The 16,333-nt window shown below is 40.4% G+C and overlaps 1 protein-coding gene across 2 annotated transcripts in view; it reads right to left on the reverse strand.

The window, feature by feature from the left end:
- Positions 1 to 9,494, reverse strand: part of LOC122557281 (heat shock factor protein 1-like) — a 52,902-nt gene extending 43,408 nt beyond the window's left edge. For both annotated transcript variants that reach the window (XM_043704815.1, XM_043704814.1), the window contains exon 1: positions 9,218 to 9,494. In XM_043704815.1, coding sequence (XP_043560750.1) covers positions 9,218 to 9,310 — 93 coding nt within the window. In that variant the 5' untranslated portion in view covers positions 9,311 to 9,494. The remainder of the gene's footprint in view (positions 1 to 9,217) is intronic.
- Between the last annotated feature and the right edge of the window lie 6,839 nt (positions 9,495 to 16,333).

The following is a 16,333-nucleotide window of genomic DNA, read 5'->3' on the forward strand; positions in this document are numbered from 1 at the left end:
TTTTCTGACATCACTTCTAAGACATAGATCTATGAAAAGCTGTACAATTTACATCAGACTGCAAAGCAGAAAATCCCAGTGTTCTTTATGTTCTGTGTGTTTGTGCAGGACACTAAATAAATGAAAACATAAACAAGCAATTATTCCCACATTAAAATAAATGATTGTTCGAATTCTGGAAACTATCAGCAGGTTAGTCAGCTTCTGTGGGGAAGAAGTTTGAACTGAAATATTATTTCAACTTTCAGCAGGTCAGGTATTTATGTAGAGAAGAATGTTTCCAGCTCTTTTTGTTTGTATTCAAGCCTTCCAGTGACTGTGGCATTTGTTTTTAACTTATAATTAAGGGGAGACAATGGCCTAATGGTATTATTGCTGGATTATTAATTCAGAGACCCAGATAATACTCTGGGGACCAGGGTTCAAATCCTGCCACAGCTGATGGTGGAGCTTTAAATTCAAATAAACAGACAAATCTGGAATTAAGAGTCTAATGATGACCATGATTGGAAAAACCCATCTGGTTCACTAATGTCCTTTAAGGAAGTAAACTGCCATCCTTACCTGGTCTGGCCTACATGTGATTCCAGACCCACAACAATGTGGTTGACTCTTAACTACCCTCTGGGCATTTGGGGATAGTCAATAAATGCTGGCTAGCCAGTGATGTCCTCATCCCGTGAATGAATAAATGGGAGAAATTTAATAATATTTAATAATAGAACTCTAAGATGGAGGCACTGACCAGGAGGATACCAGTGTAAATTAGTGAGCACAGAGATGATAGATGAAGCATTTATTACAATGCAAAGTAATAAAATTAGTTATGATGTATACAATCTTTTCAAACACCCAAGCCCAGAGGAACAAGCTACATTTCTTTATCATAGCAATCATCACATTACTCCATTGTTCCTCTTTATCTATACCCATCTCCTCAGTTTACCATACCTTCAGGAGGCAATGTTATGAATTTGGGAGCTGATGGTAAGCATTAAGAAAGGATGTCAATATTTTTGGTAACTTCAATTGAACACCGTTACAATAAAGTAAGCATGAGCCCTTGCCAGTATTAAACTTCAATAACTTACCTTTCAGAGTAATAAAACGCTCAAGGTATTTCACAAGCACAATTTGTTTGTGGAATCAGGGCAGATGATCAAACGTTTGATCAAAGAAGTAGGCTTTATAGACAAGTTTTGAGGGAATATGGAGGTAAGAGAGGATTATGCAAGGAATTGCATTCTTTATGGCCTTGACAACTGAAGGTGCAGCCAACCAGAATGGTGAACTAAACTCAAAGTTACATAAGACGCCAGAATTAGCAAAGCACCAATATCTCAGAGGGTCGTGGGAGATTACAGCGATAAGAAAGGGTAAAGTCATGGGAGAAACTTAATACAGGGACCTAAACACTAAGCTGGAGGCACTGGCCAATACAGTACCAGTGTACATTAGTTAGCACAGAGATGATAGATGCAGCAGGATTTGGTGCAGGCTGATAGAGGTAGCAGAATTTTGGATGGCCTCAAGTTAGCGAATGTAGAACATGGGAGGCTGGTCAGATCGTAAGGGCACAGCCGCCAAGCCGAAACACTGTCACTCTGGAGTCAATCCAATCCTGACCCCTCACCAGTTCAGCAATTATGAGTTTCACTTGTAACAAGCCTGAAGATGGGTTTGACAGCCAAATTGTGGCACAGAGAGCAACCCAAGGCAGAACTTCATAACCAGAAGATGATTTCTAAGGGTAACAATACTCATAACTGGTCTTGCTATGGCCTGAAAATATGCAGTAGCAGGGGCCATAGAAGGCCTGATGTTTTTCAAATGCCTCCCTTGAGGCTTTAATAGACACTGACACTGAATGGAGAAAGATGCTCTTCCATTCATCCTGCAGAAGAAATCTTTTAAGAGAGACCAGGGTGAATGAAAATGACCATGGAAGTCAGTATGTCTACAGTCAGTGCTCCAATGGTCTCTGTAAAAATGAACAGCAGTGACACCCCTGAGACAGATCTCTAACTCTGCATAAACAAGTGTACATACAACTAAGCAGCCAAAGTGCCCATAGTTCTCCTTAATAATCTCAGATCAGGCAGCCTGTTGCATTAATGAAGTGTTAGCAACCCTCACATATGGAGTGTAATTGAGCAGAAGGCATTAGTGCAAAATGCAATATCTCAATTGTATGTCATAGGAGAATGGATAAGGGAGAGTAGCCTTCTCATATAGCTTTCTCTCTTCACCCTGCAAAAGACAGCATGTAATTCCTGAGAAATATCTGGAAATGGTGCACCAACATTCAATGACATAATGAAATGAGAGAAACAGCCAAAGAAGCTGATGAGGGAGCCATCCGCATTGGACACTGGTATCTTTCCTCACCTCCTTGGCCGCTCCTGCTCTGGAACATTCCCCACTGCATAGATAGCCCCTGCAATAATGAAGGGGCAGCTTCCTGTGGAGGTGTCACAACAGGAATATTCAAAGTATGTAGAAGCAGGGGAAAAACTTGCCCCCAAAAATCCCCAAAACAGCCAGGAAAATTCCACCAAGGGGATGAACAACTGAATAAAAATCACCAGGGCTCATGTTGCTATGGGTCAGTTGGGTGATATTTTCTCAGTTTTATGCCCATTGAATTCTCCTTTCATATATTGTACATTATTCTTGACAGCCAAGTCAATGTTGAAGGGAATCTTTTTTATTCAGACTAGGGCCATCAGTGTGAAAGTGGGTGATGAAGGAATTGTTCAGATGTGTGTGCAAGCTGAATAACTGTCCTCACTGAAATGACAAATGACTCTGTCAGTCATCTAGGGTTAGAGTTCATTGAATGAAACATTGAATTAGTTTGGCTATGCCACCTGAGTCATCAATGTGAGCGCAGGGACAGCCTCAGTGAATTTCCTCCAACAGCTGAGCTAAGGATTCCTCTGCAGGATTATCTTTACGTTCCACTGAGGAAGAATGGCGGTCCAATTCATCCTTTCTCCAGCTCCAGACCTTTCTGTATAATCACATTGGGCAGTATACAGAAAATGGCCACACTGAGATACTCTGGCTGGAAAGCAGACACCATCACAAACTACATCTTCAGACCCCAAAGGGCCAATCAATGCAAGTTCATGTTAGCAAATGACTTTGTGTAACACTCTCTACAGCTAGGTTTAGGCACTGAACAAAACAGCAGGAGCAACTTAAGTCTCAGCTGTGGAATGCAAGAGCTGCTGGCTGGGCACAAGTACTGGCCAGAGTGGGCTTCGATCCTGATTGGACACGAGTCTCACCCAGCAGATGGGGTGGGTGCTTGCTGAGTGGAAAGGAAGATGAGGAAAAGGAGCGTGTATGTGTGTCTGGTGGTGCAACAGAGTTAATTATAATGTGTGTGTGCATGGTTGTCAGGTTTTTAAAATATTTTACCTGAGAAAATGCTTAGAATTCAATTCATTTTTAGTTGCCAGGTTTTCAAATTGAAAGCCTTGTCCTCATTAATCATCTACAAAATCTGAATCATTTAATGTCAGTTCAGGTTCTTCCATGTTCTCTACAATTAATTCTGATTCTTCAAATGATACTTATAATAAATTAAAACATTTTAGAACTCCGATGACAGCAGCATATATATTATAAAGAAAAACCTCCAAAACCTGAACCATTTTTAAACGTGGGTACAAAGTAGGTAAGGCCTAAAGACATAGGAGCCCTGCCTTTCATTGCCCAATATGTTTCTCAACCCCATTCTTCTGCTTTCTCCCCTTACACCTTGATCGTCTTATTAATGAAAAACATATCTATCTCTGTCTTAAATACTTTAAATAACTTGGCCGCCACAACTCTCCGCAGCAATGAGTTCCATCGAGTCACCACGTACTGCCTGAAGAAATTCCTTATCTAAGTTCTAAAGGGTCATCCCTTCATGCTGAGGCTGAGCCCCTGACTCCTAATCTCTCCAGGTTACGGAAACATTCTCTATGTTCACTCTATCCAGGCCGTTCAGTATTCTGTAAGTTGTAATCAGATCTCCCCTCTGGTTCTTCAGATCCAGAGTCCTCAACCACTCCACATACGACAAGCCCTTCATCCCAGGGATCATTTCTGTCAATCTCCTCTGGATCCCCATCAACATCAACACATCTTTTCTTAAATAAAAGGACCCAAAACTGCTCACAATATTCACGTGGTCTGATCTGAGCCTTATACAGCCTCAGTAGTACATCATTGCTCTTGTTTTCTAGCCCTATTTAAATGAATGGCATTGCCTTCCTAACTGCCATCTAAACTTGCGTGTTAACCTTAAGAGAAACCTGAACCAGGACTCCCAAGTCTCTTTGTGCTTTTGATTTCCAAAGACTTTCTCCGCTTAGAAAATATCTATGCCTCGATTCTTTCTACCAAAATGTCTAGCCTTACTTTACCACACTGTATTCTATCTGCAACTTCTTTGCCCACTTGTTTAGCATGTTTAAGTCCTTCTTCCTGCTTCCTAACAATACCTGCTTCTCCACCTATTTTAGTGTTATCTGTAAACTTTGCAACAATGTCTTCAGTTCCTTTATTCAGATCATTAATGTCTAACATGAATAATTGTGGTCCTATCACTGACATCTGCAGAATTCTACTAGTCACTGGCTGCCAGCCTTTTATCTTCACTCTCTTCTTTCTGCCAGTCAACCAAAGCTCTCTCCATGCCAGTACCTTGCCCCTAACATCATGGGCTCTTATCTTATTTGACAGCTTCCTGAGTTGCACAGTCCCACAGAGGACTGTGCTGGGACCTCAACTGTTTACAATTTACATCAGTGACTTTGAAGAGGTGAGCACAGCACAGTAGCTAAATTTGTAGATGACTCTAATAGAGGTGGGAAAGTATGGTGTGAAGACAACATAAGGAAGTTGCAGATGGTTATAGATAAGTTGAGTGAGTGGGCAAAAATCTGGCAGATAAGAGTATAATGTGGGAAAATATGAAGTTGTTTACTTTGACAGAAAGAATAAAAAAAACAGAGCATTACCCAAAATATATTGCAGAATTCCAGGATACAAAAGAATGTCCTCTGGAGTTTAAAAGAATCAGAGGTAATTTGAAGATCCTGAGGGGATTTGACCAGGTGGATGTGTAAAGGATGTTTCTCTTCTGGGAAAATTTAGAACCGGAGGTCAAAATTAAAAATAACTGCTTGTCCATTTAAGACAAAGATAAGGAAAAAACGGTCTCAGAAAGTTGATAGTTTTTGGAATTCCCTTCCTCAAAAGGCAGTAAATGCATATCTCTAAATATTTTTAAGAGATAAGTAGATAGATTCTTGCTAACCAATGGCTGAAAGATTATCAGGGGGGTGAAGAATGTAGAGTTGAAGTTAAAATCAGACCAGTCGTGATCTTATGAATGGCAGAGTAGGCTTGAATAGTTCAGTCGCCTAGTCTTGTTCCTTGTTTGTATGATTTAGGTTTTCTCACGCAAAGGTCACACAATATTAGTATGCAGGTACAACACATAATCAAAAAGGCTGATGGATGCTATCCTTTATTAAAGCAGAATTGACCAAAAGAGTAAGAATGTAATACTTCATTTATATATCATATTGGTTAGACTAGGTATCGAAAAATGTGTCCACTTGGAATCTCCTTATTTAAGAGAAGATGTAAATGCATTAGAGAGGTTCAGAGAGGGTTTACTGGATTGACACCTGGAATAAGTTTTTTGTCTTATGAGTAGAGGCTGGGCTTGTTTCCACTGGAGTTAAGAAGAGTGAGGTGTGATTTGATTGAGTGAGTGAGATCCTGAATGGTGAGATCCTTGACAAGGTGGAAAAAGGCAAAATACTGTGAATGCTGGAAAAGTGAAATAAAAGGAGAAAGTGCTAGAGAAACTCAGTAGGTCTGGCAGTATTGTAGATAGAGAAACACAATTAATATTTGTGTTTCTCTCCAACAGCCTACCTACATTCATGACAGATGCCTACATATGTGAACATCTTACAAATAGGTTCTACAAACCTCTAATGGCCAAGTGATGTCAGCATCTGTTGATCCCTCTCAAGAGTCCCACTGCTCAATGTTTGCAAATACAGGCTTCCTAATACTAACCATAGTGCCATCTTAATTCTATGTTACTAGTGCCATCTCAATTCTATGTTACTGCTTGGGCAGCTGAGTTTATAGCCTGCCACTCAAAGTTGTGAAGCATTAAGACTCACAGCTCGTGGTTCTGCACCCCAATATATCCCTAATGTTTTGGCTATGATTCTGGATTGAAAATCTCAAAATGTTGCTTCGATGATTGTTAGCAAGGCAGCAAACTGATAATTGGAGAGATGATAGTTGCTGCTTCACCCCCTGAAATTGTTTCATGTTCTAAAGTTGTTGGGACCTAATAACACTAACCAAGATCATGATTTTCCAAGCATGCATTTTCCAAGCTCCTGCAAATGCTGACAGACCTACTGAGAATTGTAAGTAGTTTCTTTGGGATTTTAGTTTTTCATGCTTTCTTACAAGTCACCCTCTTGGACTATTCATTAAACATGTGTAAGACTCGGCAATTTAATTTCTCTCAGATCTGCTTTTTTCTTCCTAATAATATTAGAAAAGAAGGCAGTCATATTCTGGCAATATCACTGAGTTGGTGATCAAGAAACTTAGGCTATTGTTCTGAATAATTTGCTGGAGAAACTCAGCAGGTCTGGCAGTATTTGTAGAAAGAAAACAGAGTTAACATTAGAGTCCCGTGACCTTTCTTCAGTTCAGAAGGAATGGTAATATAGTTCCAAGTCAGGATAATATGACAGTTCTGTTATGAAGAAAGATCATGGAACCCAAAACATTAATTATTTTCTTTTTACAGATGATACCAGACATGTTAAGTTTCTCCAGCAATTTCTGTTTTATTTCAGATTTCCAGCATCTGCAGTTTTTTAAAAATGTTTTGAGGACATGGGCTCAAATTTCACTATGTCAGTTGATGAAGTATGAATTCAAAGCTATGTATACTGATAATCATGTTAACCATTGTTGTAAAAAGTTCAATAATGACGGGAAGTAAATCTACGGTCCTCACATGATCTGATGCAGAGGTGTTGGTGTTGGACTGGGATGGACAAAGTGAAGTGAAGGACTTATGTCTGAAACGTCGATCCTCCTGCTCCTCAGATGCTGCCTGACCTGCTGTGCTTTTCCAGCACCACACTCTTACATGGTCTGGCAAAAATGTAACTCCAAACCGACAGAAATGTAGTCACCTCTTAAATGGCTTATGGAGTCAACTGGTTTGAGAATGGGAGGTTATGTTGCAGCTGTACAGGACATTGGTTTGGCCACTATTGGTATATTGCATGCAATTCTGGTCTCCTTCCTATCGGAAAGATGTTGTGAAAGGGTTCAGAAAAGATTTATAAGGACGTTGCCATAATTGGAGGATTTGAGCTACAGGGGGAGACTGAACAGGCTGGGGTGTTTTCCATGCAGCATCGGTGGCTGAGGGGTGACCTTATAGAGGTTTACAAAATTATGAGGGGCATGGATAGGATAAATAGACAAAGTCTCTTCCCTGGGGTGGGGGAGTCCAGAACTAGAGGGCATTGGTTTAGGGTGAGAGGGGAAAGATATAAAAGAGACCTAAGGGGCAACTTTTTCATGCAAAGGGTGGTCCGTGAATGGAATGAGCTGCCAGAGGAAATCGTAGAGGCTGGTACAATTGCAATATTTAAAATGCATCTGGATGGGTATATGAATAGGAAGGGTTTGGAGGGATATAGGCTGGGTGCTGGCAGGTGTGTCTAGATTGGGTTGGGATATCTGGTCAGCATGGACAGGTTGGACCGAAGGGTCTGTTTCCGTGTTGTACATCGCTATGACTCTAATTACAGATGGGCAACAATAACCACAAAAAAAAACTGCCATTTAACCAAATGCTGCACAGGGCATTCTATTCATTTTCCTGTCTGTTTTCTCCCCTTTCTTACTTTGTCCCTGCTTTGAATGTTGTATCTTTGTAAATGTTGTCCCGTCCTGAGGTAGGGTCTAAATCGTGAAACGTCTACTTCTCTGCTTCTTCGCCGGTACTGCCTGGCCTGCAGAGGATTTGCAGCTTGGTAATACTATGGTTAGAAACCTCGCCTTTTTCACTTGAACGCGCAACCTCTGTCAATGACACTTGCCCCGCCTCCTGTCTGTTTTCCTGTGATCCCAGCCATACACGTGTGCTACTGCCGACTGTAACAAAACACAGACAACAGCCAATCATAGTGGCACTCGGGTAGCACGTGCCGTTCTAAAATATACCAGGTATCCAATCAGATGGAGTAACAGCAACACACTAGCAAATCAGAGAAGGGGGCACGGCATTGGACAGGCCCCACGTGGGGGAGGCGGCGACCTTCACCCTGTCCCGTCCATGCTCTCGCTATTAAGGTAGCACGACCCTCAATGTAGACCAGAGGAAGCCAAACATTAATGAAAAAATAATAGTAGGATATTTAGTCAGGATTATCCAACTATTCCAAAATTCTGCCGCGACTCATTAATTTCCCACTGCCTCGATACGACTTGGCAGGAATTACAGTGCAACGAGGTTTTAAAAGTGCGACACAGGTTTGGGAGTTACTAAAGGCCTGAACTGAGGAATGACTGTCCTTCCAAACACATTGGTTCAAACAGACTAATATATTTTTTTAAAAATCCAGTATGCTCAACGAATACTGAATTTCAAAGCTCTTCGTTTTCAATGTTTGTTAATTACAACATTAATTATACAGAGTATAATTTTAAAAGGTGCTGCAATTGGAAAATTAAATCATTATTATTATCGCATTTTGCTGTGATCAAGAAGAAACCTAATGTCCAATATCCATTTAAAACCTAGTTTCTACTTTTATTTTACCAGTCGTATTTATGGTGGTGATTAAGAATAAATTTAAATAGTAATCTGCAGAGGTAAATATTACAAAACAACGTGAAAGAAGTATAATTATTATATGGTCTCAATTCAGAGTCCATTCCTCAATGCATAATTCAGTTGACATTTCAATACATTCCAGGACAGCAACTTGTTAAAAATTTAAATAAATATTTTGATTCCCCCCAAAGAATTCTCTATACACGAAACCAAAACAAAACAATTCAGATCTTATTAAGAGCTGATAAAACCTGCCAACACGATCCGTATATAAGGCACACTATTAGCACACAGCATTAACGTTTCAAAATTACTTACTCGACTCCAGGAGATTAGATCATCTGTCCCTGGATCTTCCACCAAGGTCCATAACTTGCTTAAAAACGCGGGTACATTGCAATTTTGCTTCATTTTTCAAAAAAATTTGCAAAGTTCACAGGGTACTTCTCCCACCAACCTCTCTAAATAGTGCACTTCTTTCCCCACAGAGACAAACCTGCTGTGATGACTGCAGTTGTTTACTTCCCAATACAGTAGGTGAATTCGCGTTTAATACCGTTTGTTTCTGAAGTCCATGCTCCACACAAGCTGTGGGTGGGACCACTGGCGGAGCCTGTCAATCATCTGCTAAACCCGCGCGCTGCGTGAGTGGAGGGGCGGGGACCATGCAGGAACTATCCAATAGAAAACAGATGCGCTTTGACGATCAATTAATTTATCCAATAGAAAAAGGGGTGGGAGCAGAGCTCCAGGATGGTCTGCACACGCGCAACATGCCTGCTGTTGGACAGTAGGGCAGGGATGTCTTAATTAAGCCCTAATGGTTTTCTTTATTTTTGATGGTGAACTAAATTTTAAAACAGTTTCGGTTTCTGGACAGCTAGTGATGTGAATGATACAGAATCATAGAATCTCTAAATGCAGATTGAAGCCATTTGACCCTCCGAACAGCATCCCAATTTCTGCCCGTAAGCCCAGTTACCATTATCCATGGACACTATGGGACAATTTAGCATGACCAATCCATCTATCTTTGGAATGTAGGAGGAAACCAAAACACCCAGCAGAAAACCATGCATACACAGGGAGAATGGGCAAACTCCACACAGACAGTGACCCAAGGCTGGAAATGAACACTGTCCGGACCTGTGAAAGACAAAAAAAAACTGCAGATGCTGAAATCCAAGGTAGACAAACAGGAGGCTGGAAGAACATGGCAAACCAGGCAGCATCAGGGGGTGGAGAAGTCCGTGTTTTGGGTCTAACCCTTCGTCAGGACTCAAGTTAGTTGTAAGGGGACCTGCAGATAAAGTGGGTGGGGGCAGGATGGTGAAGTGGGAAGACATGAACATAGGTAGAGGGTATGACCTAGTTGGTCAATGGGAGGAATGAATCCTGTTGGTGGCTAGAAGGGAGGGTCGATGAGAGGAATGGAAGGGGTGGGGGCTGGGAAGGGAGGTTATTTGAAATTGGAGAACTCAATGTTGAGTCCTCTAGGCTGTAGGCTGCTTAAGTGGAAGATGAGGTGTTGTTCCACCAATTTGTGGTCTGATTTGTTGGGGTAATGAAGGAGACCAAGGATGGTCATGGCAGAAAAGGAGTGAGAAGGGGAATTAAAGTGGGCGGTGACTAGGAGGTCAGGCCAGCCCCTGCGGACCCGCTGAGATGCTCAGTGAAACATTCCTTTAGTAAGCTGTATCCGGTGCTCCCAATGTGGTCTTCTGTACATCAGGGAGACCAAACATAAACTAAGGGAACATTACCCCAGAGGACTCAACATTGAGTTTTCCAATATCAAATAATCTCCCTTTCCATCACCCAAATTCCTACCCAGCCCCTCCCCCTCCCTTCCATTTCTCTCATCGACCCTCCCTTCTAGCCACCAACAGGATTCATTCCTCCATCGACCAACCAGGCCTTACCCTCTGTGTTCATCTATCTCCACCTCACTACCCTGCCTCCTACCACCTTTATCTGCAGCTCCCCTTACACCCATTCACAGTCCTGAAGGGTTACACCTGAAATGTTGACTTCTCCACTTCCTGATGCTGCCTGGCTTGCTGTGTTCTTTCAGCCTCTTGCTTGCCTACCTCTGGAATTTGAGGCAATATTACTTACACTGAGCCACCAAGGATGCAGCCTTCAATCTGGAAGGGCAGGTTGTGCGTGTCTCACTCTCTTTGCAGTAAAAAATACCTGGCACCTGAAGAAAGCTAATCTTTTTTTCTCACCAGGTGCTGTAAGCAGTTGCCTTTAACCAGTTACAAAGAAGTTTTGTTGTTAGTATGCTTAAAGGCATTGTGCCTCTTACAAAGAAGTGAAAAACCCCAGAGAAAGGAAATTGAGCATAAGTCCTGGCAAGTAAAAAGAACATCTCAACAACTCTGTGGATGGTGCTAGTGAAGTGGGCTTCCCTATGCTTTTCACTATCCCCAGAATAAAACTTCTTTTTGTCTGCAAACGGGTGTGGTTTTAAAATGGTTAAAGCTTTAACTAATAGAGCCACATGTTGATAGTTCATAAAATGTCAATTAGGATTTACTTATTTGTAATACAGTTCTTGTTAAGTTCTTGTTCAGTATTTGTGTTAACTTGATTCCAATGGACAGGTAAGTCAAGTATTTGTGTACTTTGATTAAATCATCAGTTTTGTGTTGACCCTGGGAGGGAGTTTCTTGTGCTGCAGGTGTAGTGTCCCTGCCCATGGCCGAAAGAACCCAGCTTCAAATTAGAACATCTCTGATCAGATTGAATGGAAAAAGATTAAATTTAAACAAAATTCTGTAGCTATTCATCAAATGCTTATGGTGATCCTGGGGAGATTGGAGCTTGAGAATCAGTGCACTTTTCTAAACAGGTCATAACATTTTGAACTGGAGCCATGGAAGTTCATGCCTTTTATAACTATTTGTGAGTAGAAAAGAAACTGAACTGTAATAATCTATTCCTAAGTATCACCATTAAACTTATTTTTCTTATGGCTGGAAACCTGATATAAAAGTATTCCCTTGCATGAGAGAAGACATGAGAAATTCAGGGAAGCCCAAACTCTCAACATCATGCATGCTGGGTTTCAAACTAATATATCAAGCTGTGGTAGCATTGTGCAAAAGCAATGCTTCGCTAGAACAGACCTAAATAAACTTAGGGATAGAACTTTCCAGATATAACACAGACTTGCATTTTTATTGTTATTCATTTGTAGGACGTGAACATTGTTGGCTGGCCAGCATTTATTACCCGTCCCTTAAATGGTGCTATTCACAATCAAAGTGTTTCACAGCTGATGAAGTACTTTTAAAACAACTTTTAATGCAAGAAATGCACCGCAGTTTTTGGCATAGCAATTCCTGCAAACAGCCAAGTGATAATGAGTGTGATATTGTATTACGCAAAATTCATATGCACTATTGAACACATTACAAATCCAATGGACTGTACAGTGAACACATTCTAAGATACCCTTGTCTGAATACAAAAAAAAAACTTAGAATAATCTAGAATTACAGGCAATTCTGTAATCCTAGAGCAAAAGAACTTAAGGAACAAGGTGTAGATTTGATTTTGTACAAGGGAACTCATAGTTAACTAATCTGTTTGAGTTCTTTGAGGAAGTAACAGGTGGTAAATAAAGGGGAACCACAGGATGTACTATACTTAGATTTTCAGAAGTCATTTAATAAGACGTTATATCAAAGATTACAATGGAAACTAAAAGCTGTGGTATAGGGAGGAACATATGGCATGGATAAAAAATTAACTAGCTAACGGGAAAGAAAGACTAGACACAAATAGGCAATTTTCTGGTTGGCAAGGTAGGAGTTGAATTTGACAGGGAATATTGTTGGGACTTTAACTTATTGCAATTTATTTAAATGTCTAAAATGAAGGGACCAAAAGCCTGGTTACTAAATTTGCTGATGATACAAAGATAAGCAGTGAAACAAAGAAATGAAAAAAAAATAGGGAAGAGGACAGGAGGTTACAAAGTGGTATAGATAAAGTAATTGGGCAAATATCTGATAAATGGAATGTAATGAGAAAATGTGAAATTTAACATTTGATAAGAATGGATAAACATATATAATTGATGAGAAATCACAGAGCTGAGATTTTTAAAAAGAAATTCATACGGTGTCAGCATTGCAGACTCCATCAGTATTTATTTCCCATTCCTAATTGCCCTCAAGGAGTAAATGAGCTATCTTCTTGAACTTGGTTTTTTGTGGATATGTTGCCAATCCAAGCATGCTGCTCTTATATTGGATGATCTCAAGCTTAAGCATTGTACAAGCTGCACACATCCAGGAAAGTGAGGAGCATTCCATCACACTGGATAGGCTTAGGAAGTTACATCTGGCAGGATTTCGAGCCTCTGATCTGTTCATAAAACCACACTATTTATATGGCTAGTCCAGTTCAGTTTCTGTTCAATAGTAACCCCAGAATATTCACAGTGGGGGATGCAGCAATCATAATGACATTTTGTCTGAAGGGGCAATGGTTAGATTTTCTCTTGGATATGGTCATTGCCTAGCACTTAGGTGGTACAAATGTTACTTGCTGCTTGTCAGCCCAAACTTAGATATTCGAGTCATATAGCACAGAAACAGATCCTTCAGTCTAACTTACCTATGTTGACCAAGTTTTCAAAACTAAACTAGTCCCATTTCCCTCTAAACCTTTCCTTTTCACATAGTTGTCCAAATTTCATTAAGATGTAAATGTACTTGCATCTACCACTTCCTCTGGCAGCTTATTCACATACAAAGTCTCAATCAGAATGGATAGAAGGAAACCAAGAAATATTTTTTATTTGGACTTCCTGAAGGCAAGATACCTCACAAAGGGTTAAGTAATGGTCAAAAGTCCACAGTGTTAGAGGTAGTTATTGGCATGGCTAGAGAATTGGCTAATTTGTTGTAATCAGCAAGTGAGGATAAGCAATTCAGCCTATGACTAGTGGAGTTTCATACTGATCTCCTTTTGGACTCTGATAACCAACCAACCCAACGGCCCTGTGGCTGAACACTAACTCCCCCTCCCACTCCGCCAAGGACATGCAGGTCCTTGGCCGCCTCCATCGCCTCTCCGGCCTATCACCCTCACCTTAACCTCCTACCACCTATCGCATTCCCAACACCCCTCACCCAAGTCCCTTCTCCCTACCTTTTATCTTGCCCTGCTTGGCACACCTTCCTCATTCCTGAAGGGCTTATGCCCAAAACGTCGATTCTCCTGCTCCTTGGAAGCTGCCTGAGCTGCTGCGCTTTTCCAGCAACACATTTTTCAGCTCTGATTTCCAGTCCTCACTTTCTCCTACCCTTTTCTATACCATCATGATTTTATAAACATCTAAAAGATCACCCCTCAGCCTCTGACACGCTGGACCAAAACCATCTTGATGTTAGGTATGGCTCAAGATGCAGAAAGCATTGGCTGTCCTGGTACAAAAGGATAGTATGGCAGTACACCAAGTAATTAATGTTGTCTATTACAAGAATTGAAAGCAAAATAAGATAATGCTTTAGTTATGATAAGACCAGATGTGAAGTAATATATACAGTATTGGCTTTCTCTAAGGAAGGAGATAAGTGTGTAAGCACCTCAGAGGTGGCTTACTTAAGAAGAATGATTGGACAGACTGGACTTGGGGTTTCTGAAATTTATACATTTCAATCAAATTGCCTCTTAAAGCTACAAGACCTTGAGGGGCCTGCACATGGGGGGAACGTTTTTTTTTTGAAAACAGAGGAAGAATCTAGATTTAGGACTTAAAAATAACAGGTTGCCCATTGAAAACATTTTCTGATAGAGGGTTGAGTCTTTGGAACTCTCTCAAGTGGCAGTGAAGGCAGGGGTGGATAGATTCTTGATAAGGCAGGTGAAGATATGGAATAAACAGATCTGCCATATTTTATTGAATGGCAGAGAACACTCAAAACATTCTGCTGAAATAAGATGTTAGAAGAGGTCTCATGCGAATATATTCTTGTCCTGAAGTAGTTTTGCTACCTTAGCACAGTTTGTTCTGTTTCAGTGTTCAGTTGGAGTTATGGAGTGATTATGCAAATTAGTATGAAATTCCTTAACTACCAAGTGTCTTGGAATAGAAGCAATGTCAAAAAAGCCAACTTGTGATTTTGTAATGTGGCTCAAGATGTTTTTTTTTTAAAAATGAACTCTCCATTGAGACAGATGAGGGAATTGTAAGTGTTTATTCTCTTCCATAATTCAGTATGGAGTTCTCTGGCTAGCAGTAGCATTGAAAAATAAATAGTTAGTAAAAAATGGGGAGGAAAAACAGGGTGACTGATTCAACCATGATTGTCAGCCTTCAGCAAAGGCATTAGTGAAGATCAGAAGCCCAGCTGCCCCACATTGCTAAAATGACCATGGGGGGGGGGGGGGGGGAAGTAGGGATGGTGGAGATGGGATTTAAAATCAGACCAGGAACCTTACACTTTCTCAAGTTGTTTAGAGAGAGATATTCAAAATTATGAAGGGTCTGGACTGAGTAAATAAGAGGAAAAGCTCATGAAAAGGGATCAAGAACTAAGAAACATTTGCAGCTTTGGCAAATGAGAAAGCTCTTTCACTCACCACTTAAAGACATGAAGAAAGAGGAAGGTTCAGTCAAGGCATTCAAAAAAAAACTTTAATTTTCCAGTGCATTCGGTATCATTCTCCAATCTTCTCCATTTAAAATGTTTCAATGTTCATTTAGTCTGTACAGCCACACTAGACCAAATAATAGTTAGTGCAAAGAACAAAAGGATTTGGATTCTTTGTGCATATTACAATCTACAAAAGCATGTCTGCAAATAAACTGATTCCAAATATAAAATTCTATTGATTCAGTATTTTTTTAAAACAGGAAAAAAATTGGTTATGCATCCAAAATATGTAGTAAGCAATTTATGGCCATTTTAGGTTAGTTGTTAAACCACTTAAGTTTCAAATCAATCATGAACTTCCTAACATGATAGATATGTACATGTGATCTGGCAAGTGGTCACAATGACCTCCAGCCTTTGGAAGCTCACATTAGGTAACAAACAGTTGAGGGATTACAATAAACCAGGAAATTCTTATTTATTTCCTTTAGACAGCTGGTTTAAAAAAAGAGTTACATCAGGAATTTTACATGCAAATTTTGGTCTGTTCTAGTCTAAGCCAACATCTACATGGAAGCACCCTCCATCAGCAGCTGCACCAATACCTCTAAAAATAGAGGCTTCAGAGTTGAGTCCTCAGCCAGCTACCCTGATCGAGTTGATATCAAATTTTGTTGTGTTACATTAAACATCCAAATTGCTTCAACCACAGGCTGCCGAAAGCAGTCCTATTAATTGACTGCTAATGAATAAATGGCTAGGCTACAGTAGAGAAACAAAGTCAGAAAGGATCCTGAAGCAAGCAAAGGATGTTAAA

This window comes from Chiloscyllium plagiosum, chromosome 15 (assembly GCF_004010195.1).
Source record: "Chiloscyllium plagiosum isolate BGI_BamShark_2017 chromosome 15, ASM401019v2, whole genome shotgun sequence".
Lineage (NCBI taxonomy): Eukaryota > Metazoa > Chordata > Chondrichthyes > Orectolobiformes > Hemiscylliidae > Chiloscyllium > Chiloscyllium plagiosum.